The sequence below is a fragment of the Symphalangus syndactylus genome, chromosome 3, assembly GCF_028878055.3.
Source record: "Symphalangus syndactylus isolate Jambi chromosome 3, NHGRI_mSymSyn1-v2.1_pri, whole genome shotgun sequence".
NCBI lineage: Eukaryota > Metazoa > Chordata > Mammalia > Primates > Hylobatidae > Symphalangus > Symphalangus syndactylus.
In genome coordinates, this window is record NC_072425.2 from 11,317,724 (window position 1) to 11,344,013 (window position 26,290).

At 54.2% G+C, this 26,290-nt stretch overlaps 2 protein-coding genes across 15 annotated transcripts in view; one reads left to right on the forward strand and one right to left on the reverse strand.

Moving 5' to 3' along the window:
• The first annotated feature begins 14 nt into the window (after positions 1-14).
• REXO4 (REX4 homolog, 3'-5' exonuclease) lies at positions 15-12,701 on the forward strand. 4 transcript variants are annotated; one of them, XM_055270498.2, is made up of 8 exons: positions 15-608; positions 3,796-4,142; positions 5,883-6,026; positions 6,312-6,505; positions 7,734-7,822; positions 9,939-10,013; positions 10,905-10,979; positions 11,694-12,701. In XM_055270498.2, the coding sequence occupies exons 1-8, from the start codon at positions 381-383 to the stop codon at positions 11,811-11,813; spliced, it is 1,272 nt and encodes a 423-aa protein (XP_055126473.1). In that variant the 5' UTR covers positions 15-380; the 3' UTR covers positions 11,814-12,701. The 4 variants fall into 4 exon arrangements, with proteins under 4 accessions (XP_055126473.1, XP_055126474.1, XP_063492858.1 ...); XM_063636790.1 differs by having other exon boundaries at positions 497-608; positions 3,974-4,142; XM_063636788.1 differs by having other exon boundaries at positions 192-608; positions 10,905-12,701.
• Positions 12,702-12,857: 156 nt separating this feature from the next.
• STKLD1 (serine/threonine kinase like domain containing 1) overlaps positions 12,858-26,290 on the reverse strand; it is a 29,520-nt gene continuing 16,087 nt past the window's right edge. For 4 of the 11 annotated variants that reach the window (XM_055270486.2, XM_055270495.2, XM_055270494.2 and 1 more), the window contains 11 exons: positions 24,283-24,401; positions 22,930-23,093; positions 21,399-21,529; positions 20,651-20,734; positions 18,222-18,338; positions 16,871-17,011; positions 15,733-15,867; positions 14,926-15,054; positions 14,706-14,834; positions 13,834-13,974; positions 12,858-13,107 (listed from right to left, as the gene is read on the reverse strand). In XM_055270486.2, coding sequence (XP_055126461.1) covers positions 12,875-13,107; positions 13,834-13,974; positions 14,706-14,834; positions 14,926-15,054; positions 15,733-15,867; positions 16,871-17,011; positions 18,222-18,338; positions 20,651-20,734; positions 21,399-21,529; positions 22,930-23,093; positions 24,283-24,401 — 1,523 coding nt within the window. In that variant the 3' untranslated portion in view covers positions 12,858-12,874. Of the gene's footprint in view, positions 13,108-13,341; positions 13,515-13,833; positions 13,975-14,705; positions 14,835-14,925; positions 15,055-15,732; positions 15,868-16,870; positions 17,012-18,221; positions 18,339-20,650; positions 20,735-21,398; positions 21,530-22,929; positions 23,094-24,282; positions 24,402-26,290 lie in introns of those variants that run through there. The other 7 variants (XM_055270488.2, XM_055270487.2, XM_055270489.2 and 4 more) reach the window with 7 other exon arrangements.

Consider the following 26,290-nt stretch of genomic DNA (forward strand, 5'->3'; position numbering starts at 1 on the left):
ATCTCTCAACCCCCATCCCGGATCTTGAGGAGGTCCTCGGCTTGCCCCAATCAAACTCGAGGTCGATGACCCCGGATGCCGCTGGCTAAGGCGGCGGCCCAAGTCCCGTGCGGGCGAACCGCCCAGGCTGCGCGGAACCAGAGGCGGGAACCCGGTTTCCAGCCGGTTGCGGAGAGACGAGCGCTTCCGGGGACTGGAGCGTGCGCGCTGAGGTATACGGAACGCGTGCGGGGTCTCTTCCGGAGTCTTTTCCTGGACGGGGTACCTGCGGCGGGTGTGTTTCGGCCTGGCCTGGGCAGGCGCTTGTGCTGCCAGGGCGCCGGGCCCGGGGAGGCCGGGGTCTCGGGTGGCCGCCGGCCCAGGCGCTGGACGGCAGCAGGATGGGGAAGGCGAAGGTCCCCGCCTCCAAGCGCGCCCCGAGCAGCAGCCCCGTGGCTAAGCCGGGTCCTGTCAAGACGCTCACTCGGAAGAAAAACAAGAAGAAAAAAAGGTTTTGGAAAAGCAAGGGGCAGGAAGTAAGCAAGAAGCCAGCAAGCGGCCCCGGTGCTGTGGTGCGACCTCCAAAGGCACCAGAAGACTTTTCTCAAAACTGGAAGGCGCTGCAAGAGGTGAGGCTTGAGGGGGCCCCGGGCGGAGCGCTGCGCAGCTCATTTTCGCAGAACGCGGCGGAGGGAAAGACTTGGGTAGCCCCAGAAAGGACCTGTAAAGGCAGATTTGAATCGAAATCTTGTAAACAGCTTTTCACAAGAAAGGTGGCCTTTTGAGGGAGGTCTTCAACTTGTTTGCGTGAAAGAAATTGTTGAAATAATTATTTTAAGTACAAAAAAGCAAAGATAAGCCCTTGTACCTTTTGCATAATGAACTAACTAGAATGGATTTTACAAAGAGAAATTTAGCTTAAAATCCCGAAACCAGGCCGGGCGCGGGGCCTCACGCCTGTAATCCCAGCACTTTGGGAGGCCGAGGCGGGCAGATCCCCTGAGGTCAAGAGTTCAAGACCAGCCCGGCCAACATGGTGAAACCCCGTGTCTACTAAAGAAGTACAAAAAAATATTAGCCGGGCGTGATGGCGCGGGCCGGTAGTCGCAGCTACTCGGGGAGCCTGAGGCAGAAGAATCGCTTGAACCCGGGAGGCAGAGGCAAGTAGTAAGCCGAAATCGCGCCACTGCACTCCAGCCTGGGCGACAGAGCGGGACTCATCTCAAACAACAACAACAAAAGAACACACTGGTCTCTGTAGCAAGACAGGGAGAAAGAAGATTCCTGTGTAGAAGTGAAAAGCAGATAGCAGACATGTGATAGGGTTCTAGCGACACTTATGGTCTTGAAGTAAATACTAATTGAGCTCCTAAAATGTGCACTCTGCCATGTGCTCTATGCCATGTGTGTTGCAATCCCCACAGTAAGACTGTGAGGTGGACACTTTCATCATCTCTATTGTACAGATGAGGAAATAGGCTGGAAAAGTTTAAACAGATCATCTAAGATTGTGGCTGGAAACCAGGCGGCTGATTCTGGAGTCCATGCTTTTCAGGCTGTGTTGTACCTGCTGTCTCTCTAGTGACCGGCGCTTCTGTAGAGGTTGGCTGCTCTCTCCCAGACACTCTTCCACGTGCGTCACTCATACATTCTTACCACATCCCTTGGAGCTACTGTTAGGATCATAGCTCACTGCTGCCCGGGCTCCAGTGATTCTTCTGCCTCAGCCTCCCGAGTAGCCCACACGTGTAATCCCAGCACTTTGGGAGGCCCAGGCAGGAGGATCACTTGAGCTCAGGAGTTCAAGTCCAGCCTGGGCAACATGGTGAGATTCCATCTCTAAATAAAAGTAAAAAGTTTTTTTAAAAAAGAAATGTGATCCCCAGTGTTGGAGATGGGGCCCATAGGAGGTATTGGGTCATGGGGGCAGATCTCTCATGAATGACTTGGTGCCCTCCCTTCAGTAATGAGTAAATTCTGACTCTGCTAGTTCATTTGAGAGCTGGTTGTTTAAAAAGAGGCTAGCACCTTTTTTGCTTGCTCTCTCGCCATGCGACACACCTGCTCCCCCTTCACCTTACACCATGATGGGAAGCTCCCTGCGGCCTCACCAGAAGCAGATGCTGGCACCATGCTTCTTGTACAACCTGCAAGACCATGAGCTACATAAACGTTTTTTCTTTATAAATTACCAAACACAGGTATTCCTTTATAGCAATGCACAATGAACTAATACAGATGGGGTTTCACTTTGTTGCCCAGGCTGGTCTTCAACTCCCAACCTCAAGCAATCCTCCCACCTCAGCCTCCCCGAGTGCTTCTTGAGTCTCCTAATACTCTGCACAGTATCTCAGTGCAGACATTCCTGTCTTGACACACAGGACCCGTCAAATTCCCATGGGCAGCCCCAGGGTTCTGTGGGATTTCTTGAACACCAACTCTTCTTCCTTCTCCCAAGAAAGAAAAGCAAAATAAGTGAATGGAAGAGATGTTTGCTATAGGGAAACTTTTGAGTGTTTTCTTTTTTTTTTTTTTTTTGAGACGGAGTCTCACTCTGTCGCCCAGTCTGGAGTGCAGTGGCGCAATCTCGGCTCACTGCAAGCTCCGCCTCCCGGATTCACGCCATTCTCCTGCCTCAGTCTCTCCGAGTAGCTGGGACTACAGGCGCCCGCCACCACGCCCGGCTAATTTTTTGTATTTTTAGTAGAGACGGGGTTTCACCGTGGTCTCGATCTCCTGACCTCGTGATCCGCCCGCCTCGGCCTCCCAAAGTGCTGAGATTACAAGCATGAGCCACTGCGCCCGGCCTTTTGAGTGTTTTCTAATTCATCCAAGAAAGTCAGCCCTTCAGTTCTTTTTTTTTTTTTTTTTTTTTTTTTTGAGATGGAGTCTTGCTGTCGCCCAGGCTGGAGTGCAGTGGCGCAATCTCGGCTCACTGCAAGCTCCGCCTCCCGGGTTCACGCCATTCTCCTGCCTCAGCCTCTCCGAGTAGCTGGGACTACAGGCACCCGCCACCACGCCCGGCTAATTTTTTGTATTTTTAGTAGAGACGGGGTTTCACCGTGGTCTCGATCTCTTGACCTCGTGATCCACCCGCCTCGGCCTCCCAAAGTGCTGGGATTACAAGCGTGAGCCACCGCGCCCGGCCTAGCCCTTCAGTTCTTTACCTATCACAGGAACAGGTAAGTAGCACCCGCCTCATCGTCGCACTGTGGTGGAGCCCACTCCCGCTGGGGATTTGAACACAGGGAGGAAGCTGGGCTCTAAGACCACAGGAGCCTCTGCTTGCGTGACAGCCAAGGTGTGGCTGCCAGCAGTTCTTCAGCCACTCCAGTCTGACAGAAGCTTTTCATTTATGACACCCCCACCTTCCTGAGACCTTCACAGCAGTAGCAAACCAGGGAATCTTTTTTAAAAAAAAGTGATTTCTGTGTAGCAGGATGTTGGCCCAAGCTGTGAGGGAAGTTAACTCCAAAATTCTTTCTAGACAAACTGAAACGGGAGGTGGTCTGTGGTGTCCAGCCACTCAACAGGTACCCGAGGTGTAGAATGAGTTTGACATTTTGTATGCATGAAGGAGCAGGTGCAAAATGCATTATAATAAGCAAAGAAACAGCATTTCACCACAAGTGACTCATGAGAATGAAAAAGAACTTTTTTCAAACCGTTTGAAAATGAATTTCAGTGATGCGGATGGGAATTGTATAGATGTGATTGGTGTATATGTGCGTATATGCATACACATGTAAGTTTTTTCAATCTGCTGTGTGTAATTTCCAAATTCAAATGTAGCATGTATTTTATTTTGGGTCCCAGTGGTTGCTGAAACAAAAATCTCAGGCCCCAGAAAAGCCTCTTGTCATCTCTCAGATGGGTTCCAAAAAGAAGCCCAAAATTATGCAGCAAAACAAAAAAGAGACCTCACCTCAAGTGAAGGGAGAGGAGATGCCGGCAGGAAAAGACCAAGAGGCCAGCAGAGGCTCTGTTCCTTCAGGTTCCAGGATGGACAGGAAGGTTCCAGCACCTCGCACCAAGGCCAGTGGAGCAGAGCACAGTAAGAAAGGAACCAAGGAAAGGACAAATGGTGATGTTGTTCCAGAACGAGGGGACATCAAGCATAAGAAGCGGAAAGCTAAGGAGGCAGCCCCAGCCCTACCCACCGAGTAAGTATGGGCCACCCCACCACTGAGAAGCGAGGCGCAGCGACTTCACCAAGGCCTGTCTCCTTACGGAGGCTGGTGGCCTCACCGCAGTCTCTCCATCACCTTACCCTGATGTCGTCTGTTCCTTTGTTTACTTGCTGTTACTTGTTTTCCCCTAGAATGTGGGCATGATAAGGCAGGGCCTGCTTCTTCCAAGCATTGAGCAGAGCTCAGCATTTAGTGGGTGCCTGTACACGTGTGTGGAACGAAAGCGTGCTGAAGCCAGAAAGACCCAAGTATGAGGCCTGTCCCTGCTTCTCGCCAGTTGAGTGGTTTGGGGCAAGTTTCTGACGTCCTCCGTGCCTTGTGGTAGTCATGGTGGCGTCAGAAGGAGATTGTGAGGTTGGCAGTCTTGGCTCAGTGCCTGGTGATTACTTCAACCCTGTGATGGAGCCAGGTGTGGTGGCTGTTGCCTGTGGTCCCAGCTCCTCGGGAGGCCAAGGTGGGAGGATCACTTGATCCCAGGAGGTTGAGGCTGCAGTGAGCTGTGATTGCACTACTGCCTCCAGCCCAGGCAACGGAGTGAGACTCTCAAAAAAACAAGTGAAAAGAATAAACCCTGTGCTGGCCACCCACATGGGATGGACCAGGAGTCAGTGGCCTTCTCTGAATGGTTCAGCTGGAGGTGATGTGTTCGTAAGTCACAGCTGGCTTCATGTTGCCTGGGTGTTCAGGACACAGTCGCTGACGGCTGAGGAATGAGCCATTTGGGGGCCTCCCTGTGTTGTGCTAGGCAGGCTGTCTGGGATAGAGTTCAGTGAGGCGGGCCCACTCCTCCCTCTTGAGGCTTATTGTCAAGTGCAGTAGACAGACTGTAAACTGCAGCTGTTGCATAAGTGTGGTCAGGATAAATCTGGTGAGGAGAAGGTATTGGGCGCCTGAAACGAGGGACGTGTCCATTCAGTGGGGCCGGGAATGGCTTTTCTAGGAAATGACATTTAACCTTAGCCCAAGAGACAGATTCCCCAGGCAGGTGTTACGTGCCTGCGTGAGCATCCGAGTACGGAGGGCAAGGGGTTCTGTGTTTCCATCTTACAGGCATTGTGTCTGTCTGTGTTTCCTAAGTGTTTGATAATGAACCTGTTACTTTCATAATTAAAATGTTAGCACTCATTACACTTGGGTGGTGGGTTATATGTTTCTGTTTTATATACTTCGTGTTTGTCTGTGTTCCTAAATCTTGAATAATGAGTGTATTTTCTAATTAAAAAGAAAAGAGATGAGGCCAGGTGCTGTGGCTCACACCTGTAATTCCAGCTTTTTGGGAGGCTGAGGCAGGTGGATCAGTTGAGGTTGGGAGTTCAAGACCAGCCTGGCCAACATGACGAAACCCCGTATCTACTAAAAATACAAAAAATTAGCCAGGCGTGGTAGTGGGCGCCTGTAATCCCAGCTACTAGGGAGGCTGAGGCAAGAGAATCACTTGAACCTGGGAGGCAAAGGTTGCAGTGAGCCAAGATCGTGCCACTGCACTCCAGGCTGGGTGACTCAGTGAGACTCCATCTCAAAAAAAAAAGGAAAATGCCAAGATGATCAAAATAGCAGAAGCAGCAGAGCCAGCAGTTGGGATGTCTGGGGCCAGCCTGTGAGAGAGGCAGGCTGTGCCATTGCTCCACTCACCTACACAGTCAGCCCCACAGCCCCACCCCACCAGTTGCACTAGGGTCTTCTGGTGATCAGCCTGTTACCTTTGCCTTTTAGGGAAGACATCTGGTTTGACGACGTGGACCCGGCGGATATCGAAGCTGCCATAGGTCCAGAGGCGGCCAAGATAGCGAGGAAGCAGTTGGGTCAGAGCGAGGGCAGCGTCAGCCTCAGCCTCGTGAAAGAGCAGGCCTTCGGCGGGTACGCTGGTCTCAGGGAGTGGGGTCTGCTGGGGATACTTAGCCGTGGAGGGCGGGGCTTCTTCAAGGAAGAGGATACTTTCCTCTCCCTGAGGTGAATGGAGCAAGCACCTCCCAGGGTCCTGCTAAGAACTAGGACCACACAGAGCTTGTCACGTGGGTGCAAATGAGTGAGGGGCAGAGAGCTTTTCTCTCTCGACACTTAGTCCATGGATCTCTGGGGCTCTGACCTGGAGCCCTGTGTCCTGCCGTGTTTATTAAACTAGAGCCTTTGGTTACCCTTCAGCCTGACAAGAGCCTTAGCCTTGGACTGTGAGATGGTGGGCGTGGGCCCTAAGGGGGAGGAGAGCGTGGCCGCCCGTGTGTCCATCGTGAACCAGTATGGGAAGTGCGTTTATGACAAGTACGTCAAACCAGCCGAGCCTGTGACGGACTATAGGACAGCGGTCAGTGGGATTCGGCCTGAGAACCTCAAGCAGGGTATGTCATCCACAGCTCAGGAACTTAGAAGGGAAAGTAGTCACTGGATTCATTTTCTCCCTTTTGTTCCCTTTTCTATCTGAGACCACTCACTGTAGCTAGTTTCGATGCATCTTGTCTCGTTTTGGGGCGATGGGTTTTAAAATACAAAAGGCATCCTTAGACGGCTTTACACCCATTTACGCCTTGCACTTCATTGCCTCCTGTCCACTGACTTTAAGACCAGGCCAGTAGCTGGGCATGGTGGCTCATTCCTGTAGTCCCAGCTACTCAAGAGGCTGAGGAGGGAGGATTGCATGAGCCCAGGAATTCAAGTCCAGCCTGGACAACATAGCGAGACCTCGTTTCTAAAAAAAAAAAAATTTTTTTTTTTTTTTTTGAGATGGAGTTTTGCTCTTGTTGCCCAGGCTGAAGTGCAATGGCACAATCTCGGCTCACTACAACCTCCACCTCCTGGGTTCAAGCGATTCTCCTGCCTCAGCCTCCCGAGTAGCTGGAGTTATAGGCATATGCCACCACACCCAACTAATTTTGTATTTTAAGTAGAGACAGGGTTTCTCCACGTTGGTCAGGCTGGTCTCGAACTCCCAAACTCAGGTGATCCGCCTGCCTCCGCCTCCAAAAGTGCTGGGATTACAGGCGTGAGCCACTGCGCCTGGCCTTCTAAAAAATATTTTTAAAAAATTAGCTGGTCCCACTTGGCTCGGGCCACCCTTGGTCTAATCAGCCCTGTTCAGTGGGTACAAGTGGGGTTGGTGGTGGGGTGGTCCCCAGAAGCAGGCAGGGCTGCCTCTGGAGCCCAGGGCCTAGGGCAACACATCTCTGCCCATTTTTGTGGGGGCAGTTTTGTTTTTCCATTTGGAAAATTGTCAAGTAAATTATGAGGTTGAATAGGCAGAACCGCACTGCCAGGCGGCTCTAAAAGTTTCTCAGTGGCTACACTCAACATATGCTCTCCTCCAGCCATGAGCCGACTTTGCAGACTGTGTGGAGCACTTTATTCCTCTCCTCAGAGGTGGTTCTCGCAGCCACCCCTGCCAGGGGCCCACAAGGCACTTCTCCCAGGGGCGTGGGTGGGTGTGCTGGCTTCGAGTCACCCTCCGTAGTGGCATTGCAGGCCTGACCATTTGTCTTAGGTCTGACCAGGGGTAGGAGCGGGGCTGCCTCCTCACAGAATAATGGTGATGTGTGTGTTGCAAAAAACCGCTTCTTTGTGTTGATTTTCCAGGAGAAGAGCTTGAAGTTGTTCAGAAGGAAGTGGCAGAGATACTGAAGGGCAGAATTCTAGTGGGGCACGCGCTGCATAATGACCTAAAGGTACTGGGCTCCCTCCTGGGGACTCACCCTGCCCCTGCTCCGTGGGTGTTACACTCACGCCCTTGTGCTGTGTTGGGGAGTTTTTAACAATGTGTGAGTTTGTGCTGTATGTTGGGAATACTTTGGTGATAATATCAGATACCACGTGCTGAGTTCTTACTGTGTTTTAGGAACCATGCCAGGCTCTTGTTTTGAGAGCCCCCAGTGAAACTGGGGTTCCCATACCAGAGCAGCTGGCAACCCCACCCTAATGAGAAATGAAGGTGCTGATATCTCTTTTACCTGGAGGAAGGCCTAATGCCTAGTTGTCCCATCCGTGACCAGGGTCCCTCAACAGGAAACAAGTTTATCCTGGCAGATGCCCTGTGGCCCATGTTCAGGTTACGCCTGCCTGACCATCACCCTGGCCCTGGGAGCTTGCCTTTGCCTTCTTCCTGGCGTCCCGAGGAAAATCCCACCTGGGGCAGCGCCTGGTTCTTCAGATGGAAAGTGCAAATTCAGACACCACCACCGTGGGAAACAAGTTCAAAGACATATACAGACCCTGGGCAGGGAAGGCGTCATGGGTTGGGCGGGCAGCCTGCCATCCCCTGGTCACCTGAGGCAGGAATGAAGAGTCAGGCAGAGCGAATACGCGTGTATTTACAGGAGAACAGGGTGGGGGTCACTTTGAGTTTATGAGCAAATGCCTGGATGTTGGTTTAAAGGACACAGTGGGAACAGCGGGGAGGCCAGTCTACTAGATGGGAGAGACACTTAAGTCGTCACCTCTGCCCACCAGCTTGAAGCACTTGGATGTGGTGAGGAACTTGAAGCCATTCAGAAGGAAGTGGCAGAGATGCTAATGGTCAGGCAGCAGCCTTTGCTATGGTGCTCCCGTTATGGCACTATAGAGATCTCTTGAATCCATTAAAGATGCCGGAGGTGTTCATGCCTGTTTATAGGGGGTGAAACTGAGATGAGAACCACCCGGGCAGTGTCCTCACAGAAAGGTCTTGTGTGTGCTCCTGTCGTATCCCCTCAGAGACTGCCACTGTGGTAACTTGTCCTTCCCTCCTGACTCTGGCTCCATCCCTGGTAACTTGTGTAGCACATGTTTAAGTCTTTCTTGAAGATTATGCTAAGGACCAGACACAGTGGCTTATGCCTGTAATCCCAGCTTTTTGGGAGGCTGAGGCTGGAGGATTGCTTGAGGCCAGGAGTCAGAGACCAGCCTGAATAACATAGAGAGACCCCATCTCTATAAAAAAGTTTTAAAATTAGCCAGGTGTGGTGGCGTGTGCCTGTTGTCCCAGCTACTCAGGAGACTGGGGTGGGAGGGTCAGTTGAGCCCAGGAGGTTAAGGCAGCAGTGAGCCATGATTACCCTATAGCACTGCAGCCCGGGTGACAGAGTGAGATCCTATCAAAAAACAAAACAAAACAAATTGCATGCTAAGATTGCAAGATGAGCTGTTAAAATGTGTTATTTCCAACTTCCTGATGTGCAGAACCAACTCAAAATACAAGTATAATATAGGAATAAGTTGGTTGCTGGTTAATTGTTGACTGGTTTTCTCCTTTCTTGATTTCAAGATTTTGTTTTTATTGTCTCTGACTGTTGGGCATCAGCTTAAGTCAGTGCGATAAATTTCCTTCTGGAGTTAAATTCGTATCAATGCCTTGTTTCCATGTGTGTGTGACACACTTGGATTCCCTACAAGGTGTTACTTGCAGGGCAGCCGCGGTGGCTCACACCTGTAATCCCAGCACTTTGGGAGGCCGAGGCGGGTGGATCACCTGAGGTCAGGAGTTCGAGACCAGCCTGGCCAACATGGCAAAACCCTGTCTCTACTAAAAAATACAAAAATTAGCCAGGCGTGGTGGCGGGCACTTGTAATCCCAGCTACTCGGGAGGCTGAGGCAGGAGAATCACTTGAAACCTGGGGGCGGAGGTTACGGTCAGCCAAGATGGAGCCACTGCATTCCAGCCTGGGTGACAGAGCAAGACTCCGTCACACACACACACACACACACACACACACAAAGATGTTACTTGCAAAAGGTGGCAGGGGGAGGGGGTTCTGCTACTACAAACCAAAAATGAAAATGATTATCATTATATTTTCTTTTTCTAGGTACTGTTTCTTGATCATCCAAAAAAGAAGATTCGGGACACACAGAAATATAAGCCTTTCAAGAGTCAAGTAAAGGTACTTAAAATGAGTGTGACTCAAGATACTGTATTTCTGTTTTGCTGGTCACTTCATTGTTTTTGGTCACTGGTGACTGACTTGTTGGTTAAAGGGTTTTTGTTTTTCCTTTTAACCTTTAAAACTAGAAGGAATGTTTAAAAATAGAGTTCTGCTAATTGCTGACCTTAAAAATGATTGCAACAGAGGGCAAGTTATTTCCACTCTAACCTGAAACAGGGTCACTGACTAAGGGCCTGGTGCCACTGTCGTATCTGCTCTAGAGGGTGCCAAGGGCAGAGCCGTTCTTCATCCTTCTTTTTTTTTTTTTAGACAGGGTCTTGCTCTGTCACCCAGGCTGGAGTGCAGTGGCATAATCTTGGCTCACTGTAACTGCCACCTCCCAGGCTCAGGCAATCCTTCCACCTTAGCCTCTGAAGTAGCTGGGACTGCAGGCATATGCCACCACCCCTGGCTAATTTTTTTATTTTTATTTTTTGTAGAGATAGGGTCTTGCTGTGTTGCCCTGGCTGTTCTCAAACTCCTGGGCTCAAGTGATGTGGCCTCCTTGGCCTCCTCTAAGTGCTGAGATTACAGGTGTGAGCCACTGTGCCCGGCCAGAGCTGTCCCTCTAGAAATAAGCAGGGAGGCCTCAAGATGGGAGATGGGAATGCTGACTCCTCCCCTGGCCCTCTCCCTTTATTGGCTGATAGGGGTATATCACCAGCCCATCATGCTATAAAGAGGTTGCAGCTGGTGGGTGCCACCCTAAGTGCCATGAGCACCTCCACTGAGAGGCAAACTGTAGGTCGCTTGGGTGAGGTTCAGTAGCCAACCACTCCCTGCTTGGTGGGGTGACCCTCTTTGGGCCGAGCCTGCAGAGGCCCCCACCTGCCTCTTCTCCGTTTGCAGAGTGGAAGGCCGTCTCTGAGACTACTTTCAGAGAAGATCCTTGGGCTCCAGGTCCAGCAGGCAGAGCACTGTTCGGTAAGTGTGTCCTGGGGGGCAGTCCATGGGGTTTGGGGTGGTTTCTCACCTGGAACCAGGCATGAGTCACCTGACACAGACATGGGGGAAGTGGGGGCCTGGGCACCTACTTATCCTACGAGGCTACTGGTCAAAACAAAAATGGCAGAGCAGAGTTACGGAATTTTGTTTAAATTCTAAATATGCACATTTAATGAATTTAACACAACACAAAAGTACTACATTCTCGTTATTTGGAGAAAAAGTTGCCAAATAATTACAAAGGGCCCCCCCCACCCGTCCTGCCCTGCCCTGCCCTGCCCGGCCCTGCTGAGCAGCTGGCTCTGCCTCTGTGGAGCAGTTACCCTCTGCAACGTGGCCTCAGCGCTTTGGGCCCTTTTTGCCCGTGTGCTTGGTCCTTGTGCCCCTGTGCCCAGCACCCAGCCTGCCATCACCCTGCACTCAGAGACCTAAAAAGGCAGCGTGTTTGTTGCTTCTCCTCTTTGGGTTTCCCTGTCTTCTCCTGGGAGGGGTGTCTGAGTCACAGAAGTGTGGGGACCATCAGGTCCTTGCTCCCTCTGCTTGTGTCCTCCCTCCCTGTCCTGGTGACATCTTGTGGCCAGGTCCATGTCTCACTCAGTACATCCATAGCAGTGGGAGGGCTCAGTCATTGTGGGGTTGACTGTGGGCTGCGGCTATGCCTCGTCACCTGCTGGGATGTTTCGTGTCATCTAGATTCAGGATGCCCAGGCAGCAATGAGGCTGTATGTCATGGTGAAGAAGGAGTGGGAGAGCATGGCCCGATACAGGCGCCCCCTGCTGACCGCTCCAGACCACTGCAGTGACGACGCCTAACAGTCCTGCCGTGCTGTTGCTGCCACCCCGCTACAGAGGCAATCTGACCAGTCACAGGGACAGATCACATCTCCCCAGAGTGGCAACTCTGGTGAAACCTTTTCAGAATCATGGCAGAGGGCCATGGCATGGTGCTACTGAGAACGTCCTCCTTCCTCTTGACTTTGTGGTCTGAAACCTGGTCTTACTCTCCATGTGTGTTTGGGCCCGGATGGTCAGGGTGGTGAGCAGGGACTGCCATGGGCATGCCTGGCCACGTTTTACCGACTGGTGACCCCCTGGGCGAGGCGAGGATGGGGCCTGTGGGCCGCCAGCCCGTACGGTGCTGTCACCGGACATCTTCGGTGACACCTGGGGTGAGGTACTCAGCACCTTCCTCTCGGGGAGCCACATTTTCCTCCTTTGTCTTAGGGGACATAACAAGCTCTACTAAGCTTGAGGGACCCAGACCAGGTGTCTGCAGTCAGCTCCTGAGACAGCTGGCCGGCAAAACAGGTGTTCCATCAGGGGTTTCCCGTGGCCGTTTGGACTTTGAGCATTTATCTAAATTAAATTGGCCCAGGGTTGGCTGATGGGTCACCCAGCAGAGGCTTCTCCCCATAGCACGAGGATGTGTCGCCTGGGCACGGTGACCGCGGTTATTCCTGGAGGTCGGCAGACATGCCGACCTTGGGCTATTTGAGCTGGAGAAGCTATGTGATGCTAGCCGGTGGCTTTTTGGGCTAGGCCCCAGTTTGAGGCTCCCCTGGGAACTAGAGTCAGGAACAGCCAGTGTCACTGACAAAGGGACGGAATCCAAGGCGTTATTGGGCCACCTGACAGCTGGATGGAAAAGGTGCAGATGCACCAAGGATGTGATTTAAAATAAATGCAGATGTTTACTTTGAATGGAGCCTATGGAGTCTCAGTGTTGACTCTCATCTAGAATGGTCTGGAAGGACTGCTGTGTCCAGGGGCGAGGTTTATAGAGACTGCAGAATTAAGTATCCCACTGGCCAGTCACAGCCTCTTGCCAGAAATGATTAAGGCAGAAACTGGCCTTGGGCCTCTTTATTAGTCACCTAAGAGGAGTGTGAGGTGTGCGTTCTGGTCCTGGGCAACCCTTCCCCCTGCCCCAAGGGAAACAGTGGCCCATGGAAAGGAAGGGCAGGGAGAGGGCACATGTGGAGGAGGGGCCTGTGGGGTGTCTGTCTTCGCCCCAGCATCAGGGCTGAGCTGCTTCCCCGCCCGGGGGGCTGGGAGAGGTGGCTGCCTCCAGCCTCAAGAGCACTTTTTCCGCGTAAGAAACCAGTTCCTGGAAGGAGGAAGCAGGCAGGTCAGTTTTCTTGGGCAGTCCCCGGGTCCAGGAGCAAGTTACTCACGTGACTCAATCCAGCAGTCACGGACAGGAAACTCTTTGGAGAGGTCTGATTACCCCTCCCGTTTAAGATTGGTTTTGGCTCAGTCATAGAGACAGGATAATAGGCAGGCAGGAGAGCAGTTCTGAAAACTATACATGTGGAGATCAGGGTCAGTTCCATACAAACATCTATTCCAGGCCCCCAAACGTGGTGCACCCCGGCTGGGGGCTTCCACCTGGAGAGAGGCCTGGTTTGCTGAAGGCGCTGCTGTCACTCACCAGGCTGGAGGTGAAGCGCTCCTTGATCTCCTGGACCAGGGCCTTCATACCACTGGACACCAGCTCCGGCAGGATCTCCTCTGCTGGTGGAGCAGGAAGGTCCTGAGGCCAGAGCCCTTCCTGTGCCCCTTGCCAGGAGCCCCAGAAGGGTGAGAGTGGGTCATATTCCCCCTTGGGCTTGGCATGCACAGAGCCACCTTGCAGTCCTGGAGCCCCACGCGTCACCCTCAGCCAGGACAAGCCCTGGTGCTCAGAAGATGCCAAATGAGTGGGAAGTTTAAGAGGGCCGAGAAGTGGGGTTGAGCCCATCTTCCGTGTGCTCCTTCCCTGTCAGTTATAGGGGGAGCAGGGCACTCCTGACCGCTGGGCTCTAGGGAGTGTGAGGCGAGAAGGGCTTCTCACCATAGGAAGCCAGGTGGACCAGCAGCATGCCCATGTTCTCCACCACCTCTGGGTCGTCCCTGTGGAGCTGGTAGGTCTCCTTGATGAGGCTCAGGCCACTGCCGCCCTCCTCTTGCACCACCACCTTGAAGGCCGCCAGCTCTGGGGGACGGGTGAGAGTGGGTTCATGCCCCACTTTCCACTGAAAGGGAAGAGCCTTCTGTCCAGGATGGGATGGGACCCCAGAGCTCACACACAGGGGGCTGGGACAGGACAAGAGGAGACCCCGTCAGCTTGGGCGGACCAGTAGGCTGGCATGGCCTGAACAGGACCACACAAGAACAGAGGAGGCAGCCCCCCAGAGCCAAAGGGGTCATTGTCACTCTCTGGGGGAGATTGGGTAGTACAGAGGTCAAGACCATGAGCCCGGAGTTGCCAGGCACCAGCTGGTGTCTTGGCCAGGCCCAGGGTGCTCTCCGAAGGACTGTGCTGTGGGCCGAGCGTCAGTTGTGCTGTGCTCAGCGCTGGGCCCAGCCTGTCTAGCTGAGTGACAGGCAGGGTTTGTGTTGTGGGGAATTGGAGGCACCGCCTCCAGAGCTGTTTTGATCAGTCACGGTGTGCACGCATGTTGGGAAACCTGTGCAGATGTGATGTGTTTATGGACAGAGAGAGGGTCACAGGGTAGCATAACACAGAGACAGAGTTTATCAAGTGTGCATGAAAGTCTTGATGGTGATTTCTGGATGACTGGACTTTAGATTGTTTTTAATTTCTTTTCCTTTTTGATTTGTTGCTTCTGTTTTTTGGTTTGTGGCACCTGGCAGATGTAACTGATGGGGGCTGATTCTTGCCCCCACCTCTAGGTGGCAGCCTCGTCCGGTCCCCAGGCTCACCTGACACCTTCACCAGTCTGGCCAGTCCCCGGTAGGCATTGTTCACCAGCAGGGCTCTGTCCTGGCACAGCCGGATGCTTTGCAGGAGCAGCGCCACCACTTGTTCAAACTGCTGCTCCTTGATGCAGCCTGCAGAAAGGGGCTGGGCTGCCTTGTGCCTGCTGTGCCGCGAGGCCCACCCCTCCCAGCCCCAGGGGCCCAGGGCGTCCACCCAGCTCACCCAGCAGGGACAGCAGCCAGAAGACTCCGCAGCTGGCTTCCACCATATCCCCATCTGCAGGGTAGGTGGCAAACACCTGGCTGATGAGGTCCGGGACCTTCTCCAAGGGGGCCTTGTTCACAATGATGCCTGGAACCAGGACAGGGATGGAAGGGGACACCCAGACCTTGGGTGTGTGCAGGGGGGCCTTCCCATCCCCCATCTGCTGCCTTCCTCTAGCTAAGGACAACAGCAGAAATGGGGTGGGAAAGGTCAACTGTCCTCAGAGACGGGGGGAGGGTTAGCCCAGGAGAGGCTTGGAGAATCCCACACTTTGGGTGCTGGCAGGGTTCCCGGGTTTCCCGGACTTTCCATGGTTTGGAGCTCTCTTTTTCCTGGGGCGCTGGAGTGCCAAAATGGGGTCTAGAGGAGGGGAAGCAGCACAGGCTGGGGGGGCCCCTATTGTGAATCAAAAATCGAAATAGGGCATCCAGCACCACTGCTGCCCTCTGGAACCAGGACTGCCTGGAAAATCCCAGGACATTTCCCTGGGCGGGAGGCATTTAAAACTGAGGGGTGTGCCCACTGGGCAGGAAGTCCTGAAGCCCGGCCTCTGCCAGAACGCCTTTCCTCCCCCACCCTTTCTCTCTCTGCTCCTTGACTTTCTTCTGTTGGAGTTCAAAGCTCTCAGAAGAGCCTTTCCCAGACTATGGCTGTCGTGTTTCAGGGACGGGACATGGAGGTCCTCGAAAGCTCTCAGGGGCAGTTAGGGAGTGGCTGGGGGAGGGCTGCCAGCCTCGGTGGGACAGCAGGAGGAGGGCCCCTCACCGTCCAGCAGGAGGGCCCAGAGCAGGCCCAGGCCGCTGGCACAGACGTCCCTGCTTTTGAGGGAGCTGTTGAGGTGCTCCAGGATGTGCTCCAGCAGCCCGGCGTTCTGCAGCTCCTCTGACAGTGACTCTGACTCTGTGGGTGGGTCAGAATGAGGGCCCCAGGGCCCCTCCCTCCAGGAAGCCTTCCTGCCTCTGTTGTCCTTGGGCACTGCAATCCCATTTGACCTGCCATCCCAGGTGCCTGCTCTGGGCCAAGTCGTGTGCACTCAACGGAGCCCTGAACAGGAGAACATGGGACTGGCCCCAGAGGAGTCTGTCCATCTCGTGGGCCACCAGTCCCAATAGTTGCCATCCCACTACCAGGTTGGGTCTGACCTCTGTAGCTTCCCATCCAGGGGGCTTGGCCCTGCCTCCTGGGCTCACAGAGCCAGCGTGTGCCTTCCAGGATGGAACCATGATGGGGCCCTATCCCGGTAGGATGAACTGACATCCGTTTTGCCTGATGGTTCCAGTTGACATCTATTCCTAGTGCCTCCTTTCACTCCCCAAAGTGAGATCAGTCATGTATGATCAGTTATCCAGTCTGTGCAGTAAAGAGGGTGCTGCACACCTCAGCCCCCAGCCCTGACCCCGGCTGCATGGGACTTCTGGCAACTGTCCTTAGGCTCTCTTGAGGCCCAGCTTCCTGTTGGGGAGAACAGTGCCCACCCAATTTGTGGGTGAAGGTGTGAGTGCTCTGTATGGCCCTCTACTTCCCACAGTCCTGGCTGGTGGCTTTGGAAGCCCACTGGGCCCTATGGAATGGAGACACACAGGGCATTTGCCCCCCAGCCTCCCAGAAGGGGCAGGAAGTGTGGGAAATAGATGTCATTGGTGTGAAGCCCACAGCTGTGCCTGGCATGTCTGTAGAGGGAACCAGCGACTTCAAGAGTGGAAGCTTGTCATCAAGATGGAAAAGGACGCAACCAGCATTTGGGGTGGCCGACTGAAGACGGCCAAATGCCGCTGTGCATCTCAGGAGGAGGCCCAGCACTGTCCTGTCCAACCCACCTATACCCCAAACCAACCTTTCCCAAGACCCCTGGGAAGGGCTGTCCTGGAGTGTGGGTGGGGCAGGAGGTGGCTGGCAGACACACCCTGAGTTGTGGTGATGGCTAGCAGGCTGTAGACCATGACAAGAAGTGGCTCCTCCTCAGGGTGGCTCCGAAGAGCACTCAGCAGGGTGGAGGTGATGGCTTGGTTGCAGGGAGCCTTGGCTTCTGGGTGGTGCACCAGCACTGCTCGGGCCAGAGGAAGACGCCTGGGGTTAGCCCCACAGCTCCGGCATGGGGCCAGACACACAAGGCTCACAGTCTGGGAGATGGCATCTCCACTTTGCATGAAGGAAACCGAGGTCTGCCTTGTTCTCCTGACCTAGAACAGGCCTCCATGAATCCCTGTGGCCTAATGGAGTGAAGGACTGGAGGGGAGCCCTGCCTGGCCAGGCCATGCATCCTGGTCCCTGGGAGCCAGCCAGGCAGCACTGAGCACAATTTCAACATTGCATGGAACTCCAAACTTCAACAGTGAAACTAGAAATGTGGCCGGGCGCGGTGGCTCATGCCTGTAATCCCAGCACTTTGGGAGGCTGAGGCGGGCGGATCATGATGTCAGGAGTTCAAGACCAGCCTGACTAACATGGTGAAACCCGTCTCTACTAAAAATACAAAAATTAGCTGGGCGTGGTGGCGGGTGGCTGTAGTCCCAGATACTCAGGAGGCTGAGGCAGGAGAATGGCGTGAACTCAGGAGGTAGAGGTTGCAGTGAGCCAAGAGCGCACCACTGCACTCCGGCCTGGGTGACGAGCAAAACTCCATCTCAAAAAAAAAAACAAAACTAGAAAGGTAACAATACTTTTTGTTTAAAAAAAATCATCAAAGCTAATTCAACTTTTTTAACAACCATGTCTCTCATAGGAGGCTCAGGCTCTCAGCTCCAGCCTCTTCCATCAGGACAGTGAAATGAACTCAGCACTGCCCTCCTACCAGCCCTCTTCAGAGGACACAACCCATCCTCCCTGAGGGTCACTCCAGAGGACCTCGTGTCCAGCTCCTCGATTCATAGCTGGGAAACTCGCGGGAGCAGCAGGAAGTTGTCCAGGGACACAGAGCAGGCAAAAGGCAGGCCTGGGTGGGATCCGCATCTCCAAGCTCCTGGCCTGTGCCCTCTCTGCCATTCAGGATGGGGTCTGATGGGCACAGGACGGCATGGACTGTCCAGAAGGTCCGATGCCAACCAGGTGGCAGGGGCGGAGCTAGGCCACCAGGACTATCCCCCCCACCTGGCCTGGCCCTGGCATCCACCTTGGCCTAGAAGGTGCAGCAGCAGGGAGCAGGGCATGGCTTCCCCTAACCCACCCGGCCTGGTGCCCACCTTGGCCCAGGAGGCACAGATGCAGGAAGCAGCGCACAGCCTCCCCGACCCCACCTGGCCTGGTTTGGCACCCACCTTGGCCCAGAAGGTGCAGCAGCAGGGAGCAGGCGCACAGCTGGACATCGAGGACCCTGTCATGCAGCTGCATGGTTGTAACCACCACCTCCACCAGCTCTGGGGGCCACGGCAGACCTGGCAGGGTGGGCGGCACGGGGAGACTCATTTTGGGCCAGATCGGGGGCATATAGACCCGACCAGGGCTCCCAGAGGCTGGTAGGAGCCTTCAGGGCCCTAGATGGGTGAATAGAAGGGGGAAGGACAATGAGGATTAGCGCTAGGTCCGTGGAGTGCATGCCGTGTCTGCCACGGGCGTCCTGCTCTGTGCTGCCCACAGCCCTGTGAAGTGGCCCCTCCCGGGACTGCCCTCCTTATGCATATGAGGAACCTGGGGTCAGCAGTTTGAAAGCACCTGCTCTTCAGCAGTTTGAACCCAGCCAGTCTACTCCAGATCCCTTGGCTGCAACTGCCCTGAGGGTGGACGTGGGTGGGTGGGCTCCATCTACCCTGCCACTGTGCCAGGAACTGTTGTGGGCTGGGGACTGGGTGAGGGGCAGTGGCCAGGCAGCCATCCCTCCACTCTAGGCTCATGAGAGCAACAAGGATGAAGTCCTGGCACCTGGAGTGTGGAGCGAAGCAAGACCCCCGCACCGTCCTTTTTTTTTTTTTTTTTTGGAGACAGTCTCACTCTCGCCTAGGCTGTTGTGCAGTGGCATCATCTCAGCTCACTGCAACCTCTGCCTCCTGGGTTCAAGCGATTCTCCTGCCTCAGCCTCCTGAGTAGCTGAGATTACAGGCAAGCGCCACCACGTCCAGCTAATTTTTGTATTTTTAGTAGAGACAGGGTTTCACCATGTTTGGCCAGGCTGGTCTTGAACTCCTGATCTCAAGTGATCCGCCCACCTCGGCCTCCCAGAGTGCTGGGATTACAGGCATGAGCCACGGTGCTCGGCTGCAAGCCCATTTCTAAGCAAGGCATGGAGGAAGGTGTGGCTCCGGGTGGTGGAAAAGACCTACCCTTTGGGATGGGGCCCAACAGCTTCCCTAGTTTCCCTAGGGAGGCAAAATCTCTCTTCCCAGGGACTCTGTCCTGGTCACAACTGAGCTACAAAAGGGGTAGAAGAGGAGGAGGGGAGGGAGGGAATGGCAAATTAGGCCCATATGAGGCCTCTGCCACCTACTCGAAGGCCAGGGCTGGGCCTTGTCACCTGAGGCCCGAGCCACTGCAACAAACCTCAGTGGGTTCCTAATCCAGGTCTGATGGATGGATGGACGGATGGATGGATGGATGTGTGAAGGTAATGTTCAGGCAGGTGAAAAAGGTTGAATAGAAAGATTTTATGAAAGCATGTTTTGGCACAAATGTTTTAAAGATTGGCCGAGCACGGCGTGTCACACCTGTAATCCCAACACTTTGGAAGGCCAAGACAGGCAGATCACTTGAGATCAGGCGTTTGAGACCAGCCTGGCCAACATGGTGAAACCCCCTCTCTACTAAAAATACGAAAAATTAGCTGGGTGTGGTGGCACACACCTGTAGTCCCAGCTACTTGGGAGGCTGAGGCAGGAGAATCACTTGAACCCAGGAGGCGGAGGTTGCAGTAAGCCAAGATCGCACCACTGTACTCCATCCTGGGGGATAGAGTGAGACCCTGTCTCAAAAAAAAAAAACACTGCTTTTCCCAACACTCTCCATGAATGAGCAGCAACAATCTTTTTGGGTTTGGTTTTGTTTTCTGAGACAGGGTCTTCTGGGCTGGAGTGCGGTGGCGCAAGCATAGCTCACTATAGCCTCCATTCCCCGGGCGCAAGCAATCCTCCTGCCTCAGCCTCCTGAGCAGCTAGGATAACAGACGTGTGTCACCACATCTGGCTAATTTTTTATTTTTTGTAGCGATGGGCTTTCCCTTTGTTGCCCAGGCTGGTCTCAAACCCCTGGGCTCAAGCAGTCCTCCCGCCTTGGCTTCTCAAGGTGCTGGGATTACAGGCGTGAGCTACTGCGCCAGGCCATGCATTCTTAATAGGTGGGCAAGTTGTATCTGAAAATTTAAAGTATTCACACCCTTGAACATCTAGGAATCTGTGCTACAGAAACAAGCCCACAGAGACATACACACCAGGGTGTCCGTTCTAGTATCATTCATAATAGTGGAAACTGAGAAACAACTCAGATACCCCTCATAGGGACAGTGGGGTAGATGGTATGACTGTGGCTCCATTAAAATCATGTGAGGGCTGCCACGCCACCCATTCCCCTTCTCTGTTGTCTTCGCCAGGCAGATAGCAGAGACACGGGACTCTTCTGGGGACACATGCATGCCTCCACGCTGCACTAAAGCACTGGCAAGGAGAGCCTGGGGTGAGGGCCAGCCTCAGCTCCCCACAGGCCGGACCATAGCTTCTGCCCCTACGGGAGCAGCTCGAAAGGGGCGCAGGGTGGGGCCTACCTAGCTGATCTGCAGGCATTTTCAGAAGCCTCTCCATGGCCCTGAGCTGGACTTCGGGCCAGCCAGAGAATTTCTGCATGACCTCTGCAGAGACAGGAAGGCAGGGGAGGGACCTTTCTGAGGCCTCGGGGCCCTGTCTCTGGTCACCACTCTGGGCTGACTACTGTGTGTGCATCCCCTCAGATCCACAGGTTCAGGATGAGAGGGAGGGGCTGTTACCATCCCCACTTTACAGATGAGGCCACTGAGACCAAGCGACTTTTCCTTAACAGAACCCAAGTCTCTGTCTTGAAGCACACAGATGGTGGCGCGCACTTCCGCTCATCCTGGACACATAGGAGGCACACAGGAAGTGGTGCTGTGGGAGGAAGATGCCCTAGGACCATTGTGTGCCACCCAGGCTGTGGAAGCAAAAGCAGAGGGTTGTGGGAGGCGTGGGCAGTGACTAGGCCATTGAGCTACATGGAGGATTTGTGTAGCAGGAGCAGAGGGAAAACAGGTGGGGGCCAGGCTATGGAGAGGAACTTTGTGTTATAGGTAGTTGGGAGCTATGGAGGATATTTGAGCAGAGCGGTGTCCTGGGCAGTGTGTAGGGATGGATGGAGGGAAATTCTTCCTACCCACTGGTCGTGCACGTGGAGCGAGGCCAGGGGCATAAATAATGAACCCTCTGGAACTAAACAATAGGATGCCAAGGCCGTGGACAGGAGCTTCAGGGCACGCTCCCCCTTTGTGTCCCCAGCATCACCTAAAATGCTGGCCACGTTGCCTTCTAACAGCATGTCGATGATGGACGCAGGCACCATCTGCCGGTGCAGGGTCAGAGAGACGCACGAGGACTTGAAGGAGCCTCTCACGAAGGTGATGTGCACCACGTCCCTAGCAGAGGAGCAGAGAGGGCTGAGTAACCCAGCAGCGCCCCCTGCCGCCTCCCTGTGGGGCTCTCCCTCTGCCTCTGGCTCCAGGCTGCCCATTGGTGCAGACGCTGGACACTGACCTCCCTGTTTTGGGATCCATTTGGCAGGGTCTCTCATAGTGTCCCCAGTGTGTCCAGCAAGCACCCCAGCAATTCCACACCCAGGGACATACTCCATGGAGGCAGGGCCTCAGCTCATAGAGCTGGGGGACAGTCTGGGGCCCTGGCACTTTTGCCCTTGTGGTCCCCTGCCTCCATGGAAACATGAAAACCCAGATTTTACAACTGCGTTGGTATAAAGATGAATATGAACCAGGCTGGATTCCTTGCTATATGTTTGGTTTTTTGTTTGGTTTGGTTTGGTTTTTTTTTTTAGATGGAGTTTCACTCTTGTCACCTAGGCTGGAGTGCAGTGGCACGATCTCGGCTCACTGCAACCTCCACCTCCCGGGTTCCAGCAATTCTCCTGTCTCAGCCTCCTGAGTAGCTGGGACTACAGGCGCGCCCCACCATGCCCGGTTAATTTTTTTTCTATTTTTAGTAGAGACAGGGTTTCGCTCTGTTGGCCACACTGGTCTCGAACACCTGACCTCAAGTGATCCACCTACCTTGGTCTCCCAAACTGCTGGGATTACAGGTGTGAGCCACCGTGCCTGGCCTGGAGTCTTTGTTATATGTTTTTGTTTTGTTTTTGAGACAGGGTCTCACTCTGTCACCCAGGCTGGAGTGCAGTGGCGAGATCTCAGCTCACTGCAACCTCTGCCTCCTGGGCTCGAGCGATCCTCCTGCCTCAGCCTCCCCAGTAGCTGGGAACACAGGCATGCAGCACTACACCCAGCTAATTTTTTGTATTTTTAGTAGAGACAGGGGTTTTGCCATGTTACCCAGGCTAGACTCGAACTCCTGAGCTCAAGTGATCTGCCCGCCTCGGCCTCCCAAAGTGCTGGGATTATAGGCGTGAGCCAGCGCTCCGGCCAGTGTTATGTATTTACTTTTGTCTTCTGATTTTAAAATAAGTTAGAATGAAAAATTTAAAGGTGACCATTGTCTTCAGGAATTTTTTGTTTAATGTAGAGTGAAAACTTTTTCTGGAACCCTAAAAGTGTCGTGGGTCCTGGGGGCTACGCCTCCTGTGCCTCCTGGGGGTCAGTCTGCTCACTCCACTGTACATTTGGGATTACTCACTGCAGCAAGGTTTGGGAGAGCCAGAACTGGGAAAAGCCCAGCTGTGCAGGGATAATCAGGGCATCTGTGATGGAGTTCTTTGAGGTGTTACAAAGCCAACTAGCTGTGCTTGTATTAGGGTGGAGAGATGTTGAAAGATAAATCCATAGGTTAAAATAAACCCCAACCCTGAGCTCACTTTATCGTTATTCGATCTGAGGGGTCGATCTGGAGCATCAAAGGCAGAAGATTCCCGAAGGTTTCCACATCTGGGATCTGCTTCTCCTCCATTGTCTTCAGGACGGCCCTCAGGCTGCCCGGGCTCTGGCAGAGGGACTTCCGCAGATGCATGGCTTCTGTGCCCTGCGCGGAGAGAGGACAGCTCTGTGTATTCCCTTAAGTAAATGGAAACTAGGTCCCAGCATGGGCAGGGGGCAACCAGGGACCAAGAAATCCAGGAGGAGACCAGGGAGAGCCAGGTGTGGCCACTGCCTACAAAAATGCCCAGAGACCCCAGGGGCCCCAAGCTCTTCCATAAGAAGAAATGGAGTTTCAGAGAAGCCAGCAGGTTGTCTCCTGGGGTGGAGTCCTGCCAAGAAAGCCCTTTGATCTAGACCCAGCCAGTAAGACAGCATGCCCATTTCACAGAGTGTGAGCGTGCCCAGGGTCACGCTGCCTGGGCTGGGGCTGGAGCTCAGGCTATTTCCAGGATGTCACACAGCCTCCAAAGTGGGAAGGCTCTCATTTCCCTGGGAGTCTTTCAGAGGAAGGGAGTGGCAAGGTGCTTCTCAGAGGTGGAGTCTGGGGGTCTGGGAGACCATGGGGAACCTGGGTCCAACCAGGTGTCTGTCCTTTCTGGGGACCACGGTGCCTGCAGGTGGTGCTGCAGAGAAGGGGAGCTTCCTTGTTTTGGGCATGGCAGGCCTTCCCCACTTTTCTTTTCTGCATATGGAGGATAGGAAGCGACAGGCTGGACTTCCCTGCCTCCCTGCAGCCAGAGTGACCTTGGAGTGCTCGTAGGGCCAGTGGGGCCTTCTAACTCCCCTCCTTCCTGCCCACAGGCTGTGGCCATGGTGCAGGGGCCCCAGCAGGGATGAGAGAAAGAGCTGCATGCTAAGGATGTGCAGGAGGAGAGAAGGCGCCTCCACACCAGCCTGGGGCTTGTGCATGAGGCAGCCGGGTGTGTTCAGGCCCACGCTGGGTTCCCGTTGCTTGCAACTCCGTGCAGCCTTCATGCTCACAAGGGCACCTGAACTTGGCTTTTCTCTATCAAGAGTCAGTGACACCACCTGGAGGGCTGCTGCGAGGGTTGCGTGGGATGGTCTGAATATTACCAGTGCTGTCATTATCCTGCTAGAGCCCAGCAGGTGCTGCAAGCTGAGGGGTTCTGAGGAGGGCAGGCCCCTCGCAGGCGGAGGAGGGGGCTCCGTGCAGCCTGCAGAGAGCCAGGGGAAGGGATGCGGAGGGGAGGCAGGGTGAGGCCAAGCTTTCTCCCCAGGCCTGGGCGCGTGGGGAGCAGCATGTGGGGTGTGGGGGAGGGAGGGCGGCTCACATCCATGAAGGAGCAGCTGATCATGTCCAGAATGATGCAGCCCAGGGACCAGATGTCTGATTTCTGGCTGAAGGAGAAGTTGAGGGCTTCAGGGGCCATCCAGGACTTATGAAAGGGGTCTGTTGGTAAGAGCAAGGTGGGATCCCTGAGTCCTTTGCTCCCTGGGGGCAGGGGCTTGACAGAGTCACCCTGCCCAGCACTGTATCCCCTTTGGTGGCCCCTCGCAAGCAGCTTGAAACACAAGCCCTGCAGGTCCTCTTCTCAGAAGAGGTGGAGAATATTAACTGTGGGGAGGAAGAGGCCCCCATCAGCGGGAGCTTTGCGTTGATCTGGAGCCACTGAAGCTGTCCATCTTGGCGGGTGCCCACCAGGCTGGCCTGTATAGGTGGTGTGTCTGTGTGCCTGAAATGGCTGTAGAAGGAGTTGGAAGAGGCACGTGCCAAGAAACTGTGCACCCCTCTAAACTTCTTGCCCCTTCTAAATGTCAGGACCTTGGGGGCAAAGTTACAGTTGCTCTGCCCTACTTTCTCAACTGGAACCCCAGACAGGGAGGCAAAAGAGCAGACTCCTCTGAGTCCATCAGTCCCTGGTTGGCTTCAGGCAGCCCCTCCTTCTCTGGACCTCCATTCCCCAGCCCAACAGTAAAGGGCTGGACTCCAAGGACGCGTGCCATCTACACCTCCAATAGAACCAACCATCTACTTGTCTGTCCACTCATCCATCCACACACACCCCATCCATCCATCCATCCATCCATCCATCTATCCATCCATCCAGTCACCCACCTACCCACTCATTCACTCACTCACCCACCCATCCATCCATCCACACACCCACCCATCCATCTATTCATCCATACACCCACCCACCCACACACGCACCCACCCACCCATCCATCTACCCACCCAACCATCCGTCCACAACCCATGCACTCACCCATCCACCCACACACCCATCCCTCCAACCACACACTCATCCACCCATCCATCCATCTACTCACCTACCCATCTATCCATCCATATATCCACTGACCCACCAACCCACCCACCCACCTATCCATCCACTCACCCACCTATCCATCCACTCACCCACCCCCTTGCCCCCCCACCCATCCACTTACCTACCCTCCCATCCATCCTTCCATCCAACCATCCATCCATCCATCCATCCATCCACTCATCAACTCAATCCATCCACTCACCCACCCATCCATCCACACACCCACCCATCCATCCATATGCCCACCCACCCACACATCCATCCACACACGCACCCACCCATCCATCTACCCACCCACCCATCCATCCACAACCCATGCACTCACCCATCTGCCCATACACCCACCCATGCAACCACACACCCATCCACCCATCCATCCATCTACTCACCTACCCACCCATCTACTCACCCACCCATCTATCCATCCATCCATTCATCCACTGACCCACCCACCCACCCACCTATCCATCCATCCATCCACTCACCCACCCACCTGCCCACCCACCCATCCACTCACCCACCCTCCTATCCATCCATCCATCCATCCATCCACCCACTCATCCATCATCCATCCATCCATCCACTCATCCACTCACCTACTCACCCATCCACTCACCCACCCATCCATCCATCCATCCATCCATCCATCCACTCACCCACCCACCCACCTATTCATCCATCCATCCACCCACCTATCCATCCATCCATCCATCCATCCACTCACCCACCCATCATCCGTCCACTTACCCACCCACCTATCCATCCTACCACCCACCAAACCACACACCCACCCATCTACTCATTCATCTTCTGTCTACCAAGGACTGAGTGTGGCCGGGCGCGGTGGCTCATGCCTGTAATCCCAGCACTTTGGGAGGCCCAGGCGGGCGAATCACGAGGTCAGGAGATCGAGACCACGGTGAAACCCGGTCTCTACTAAAAAAAATACAAAAAATTTAGCTGGGCGGAGTGGCAGGCACCTGTGGTCCCAGCTACTCGGGAGGCTGAG

Coding starts and splice junctions, on each gene's coding strand:
- REXO4 (XM_063636788.1), top strand. CDS start 381: ATGGGGAAGGCGAAGGTCCCCGCCTCCAAGCGCGCCCCGAGCAGCAGC. Junction 7,823..9,938: donor CGCTGCATAATGACCTAAAG/GTACTGGGCTCC, acceptor TTCTTTTTCTAG/GTACTGTTTCTTGATCATCC. Junction 10,014..10,904: donor CTTTCAAGAGTCAAGTAAAG/GTACTTAAAATG, acceptor CTCCGTTTGCAG/AGTGGAAGGCCGTCTCTGAG.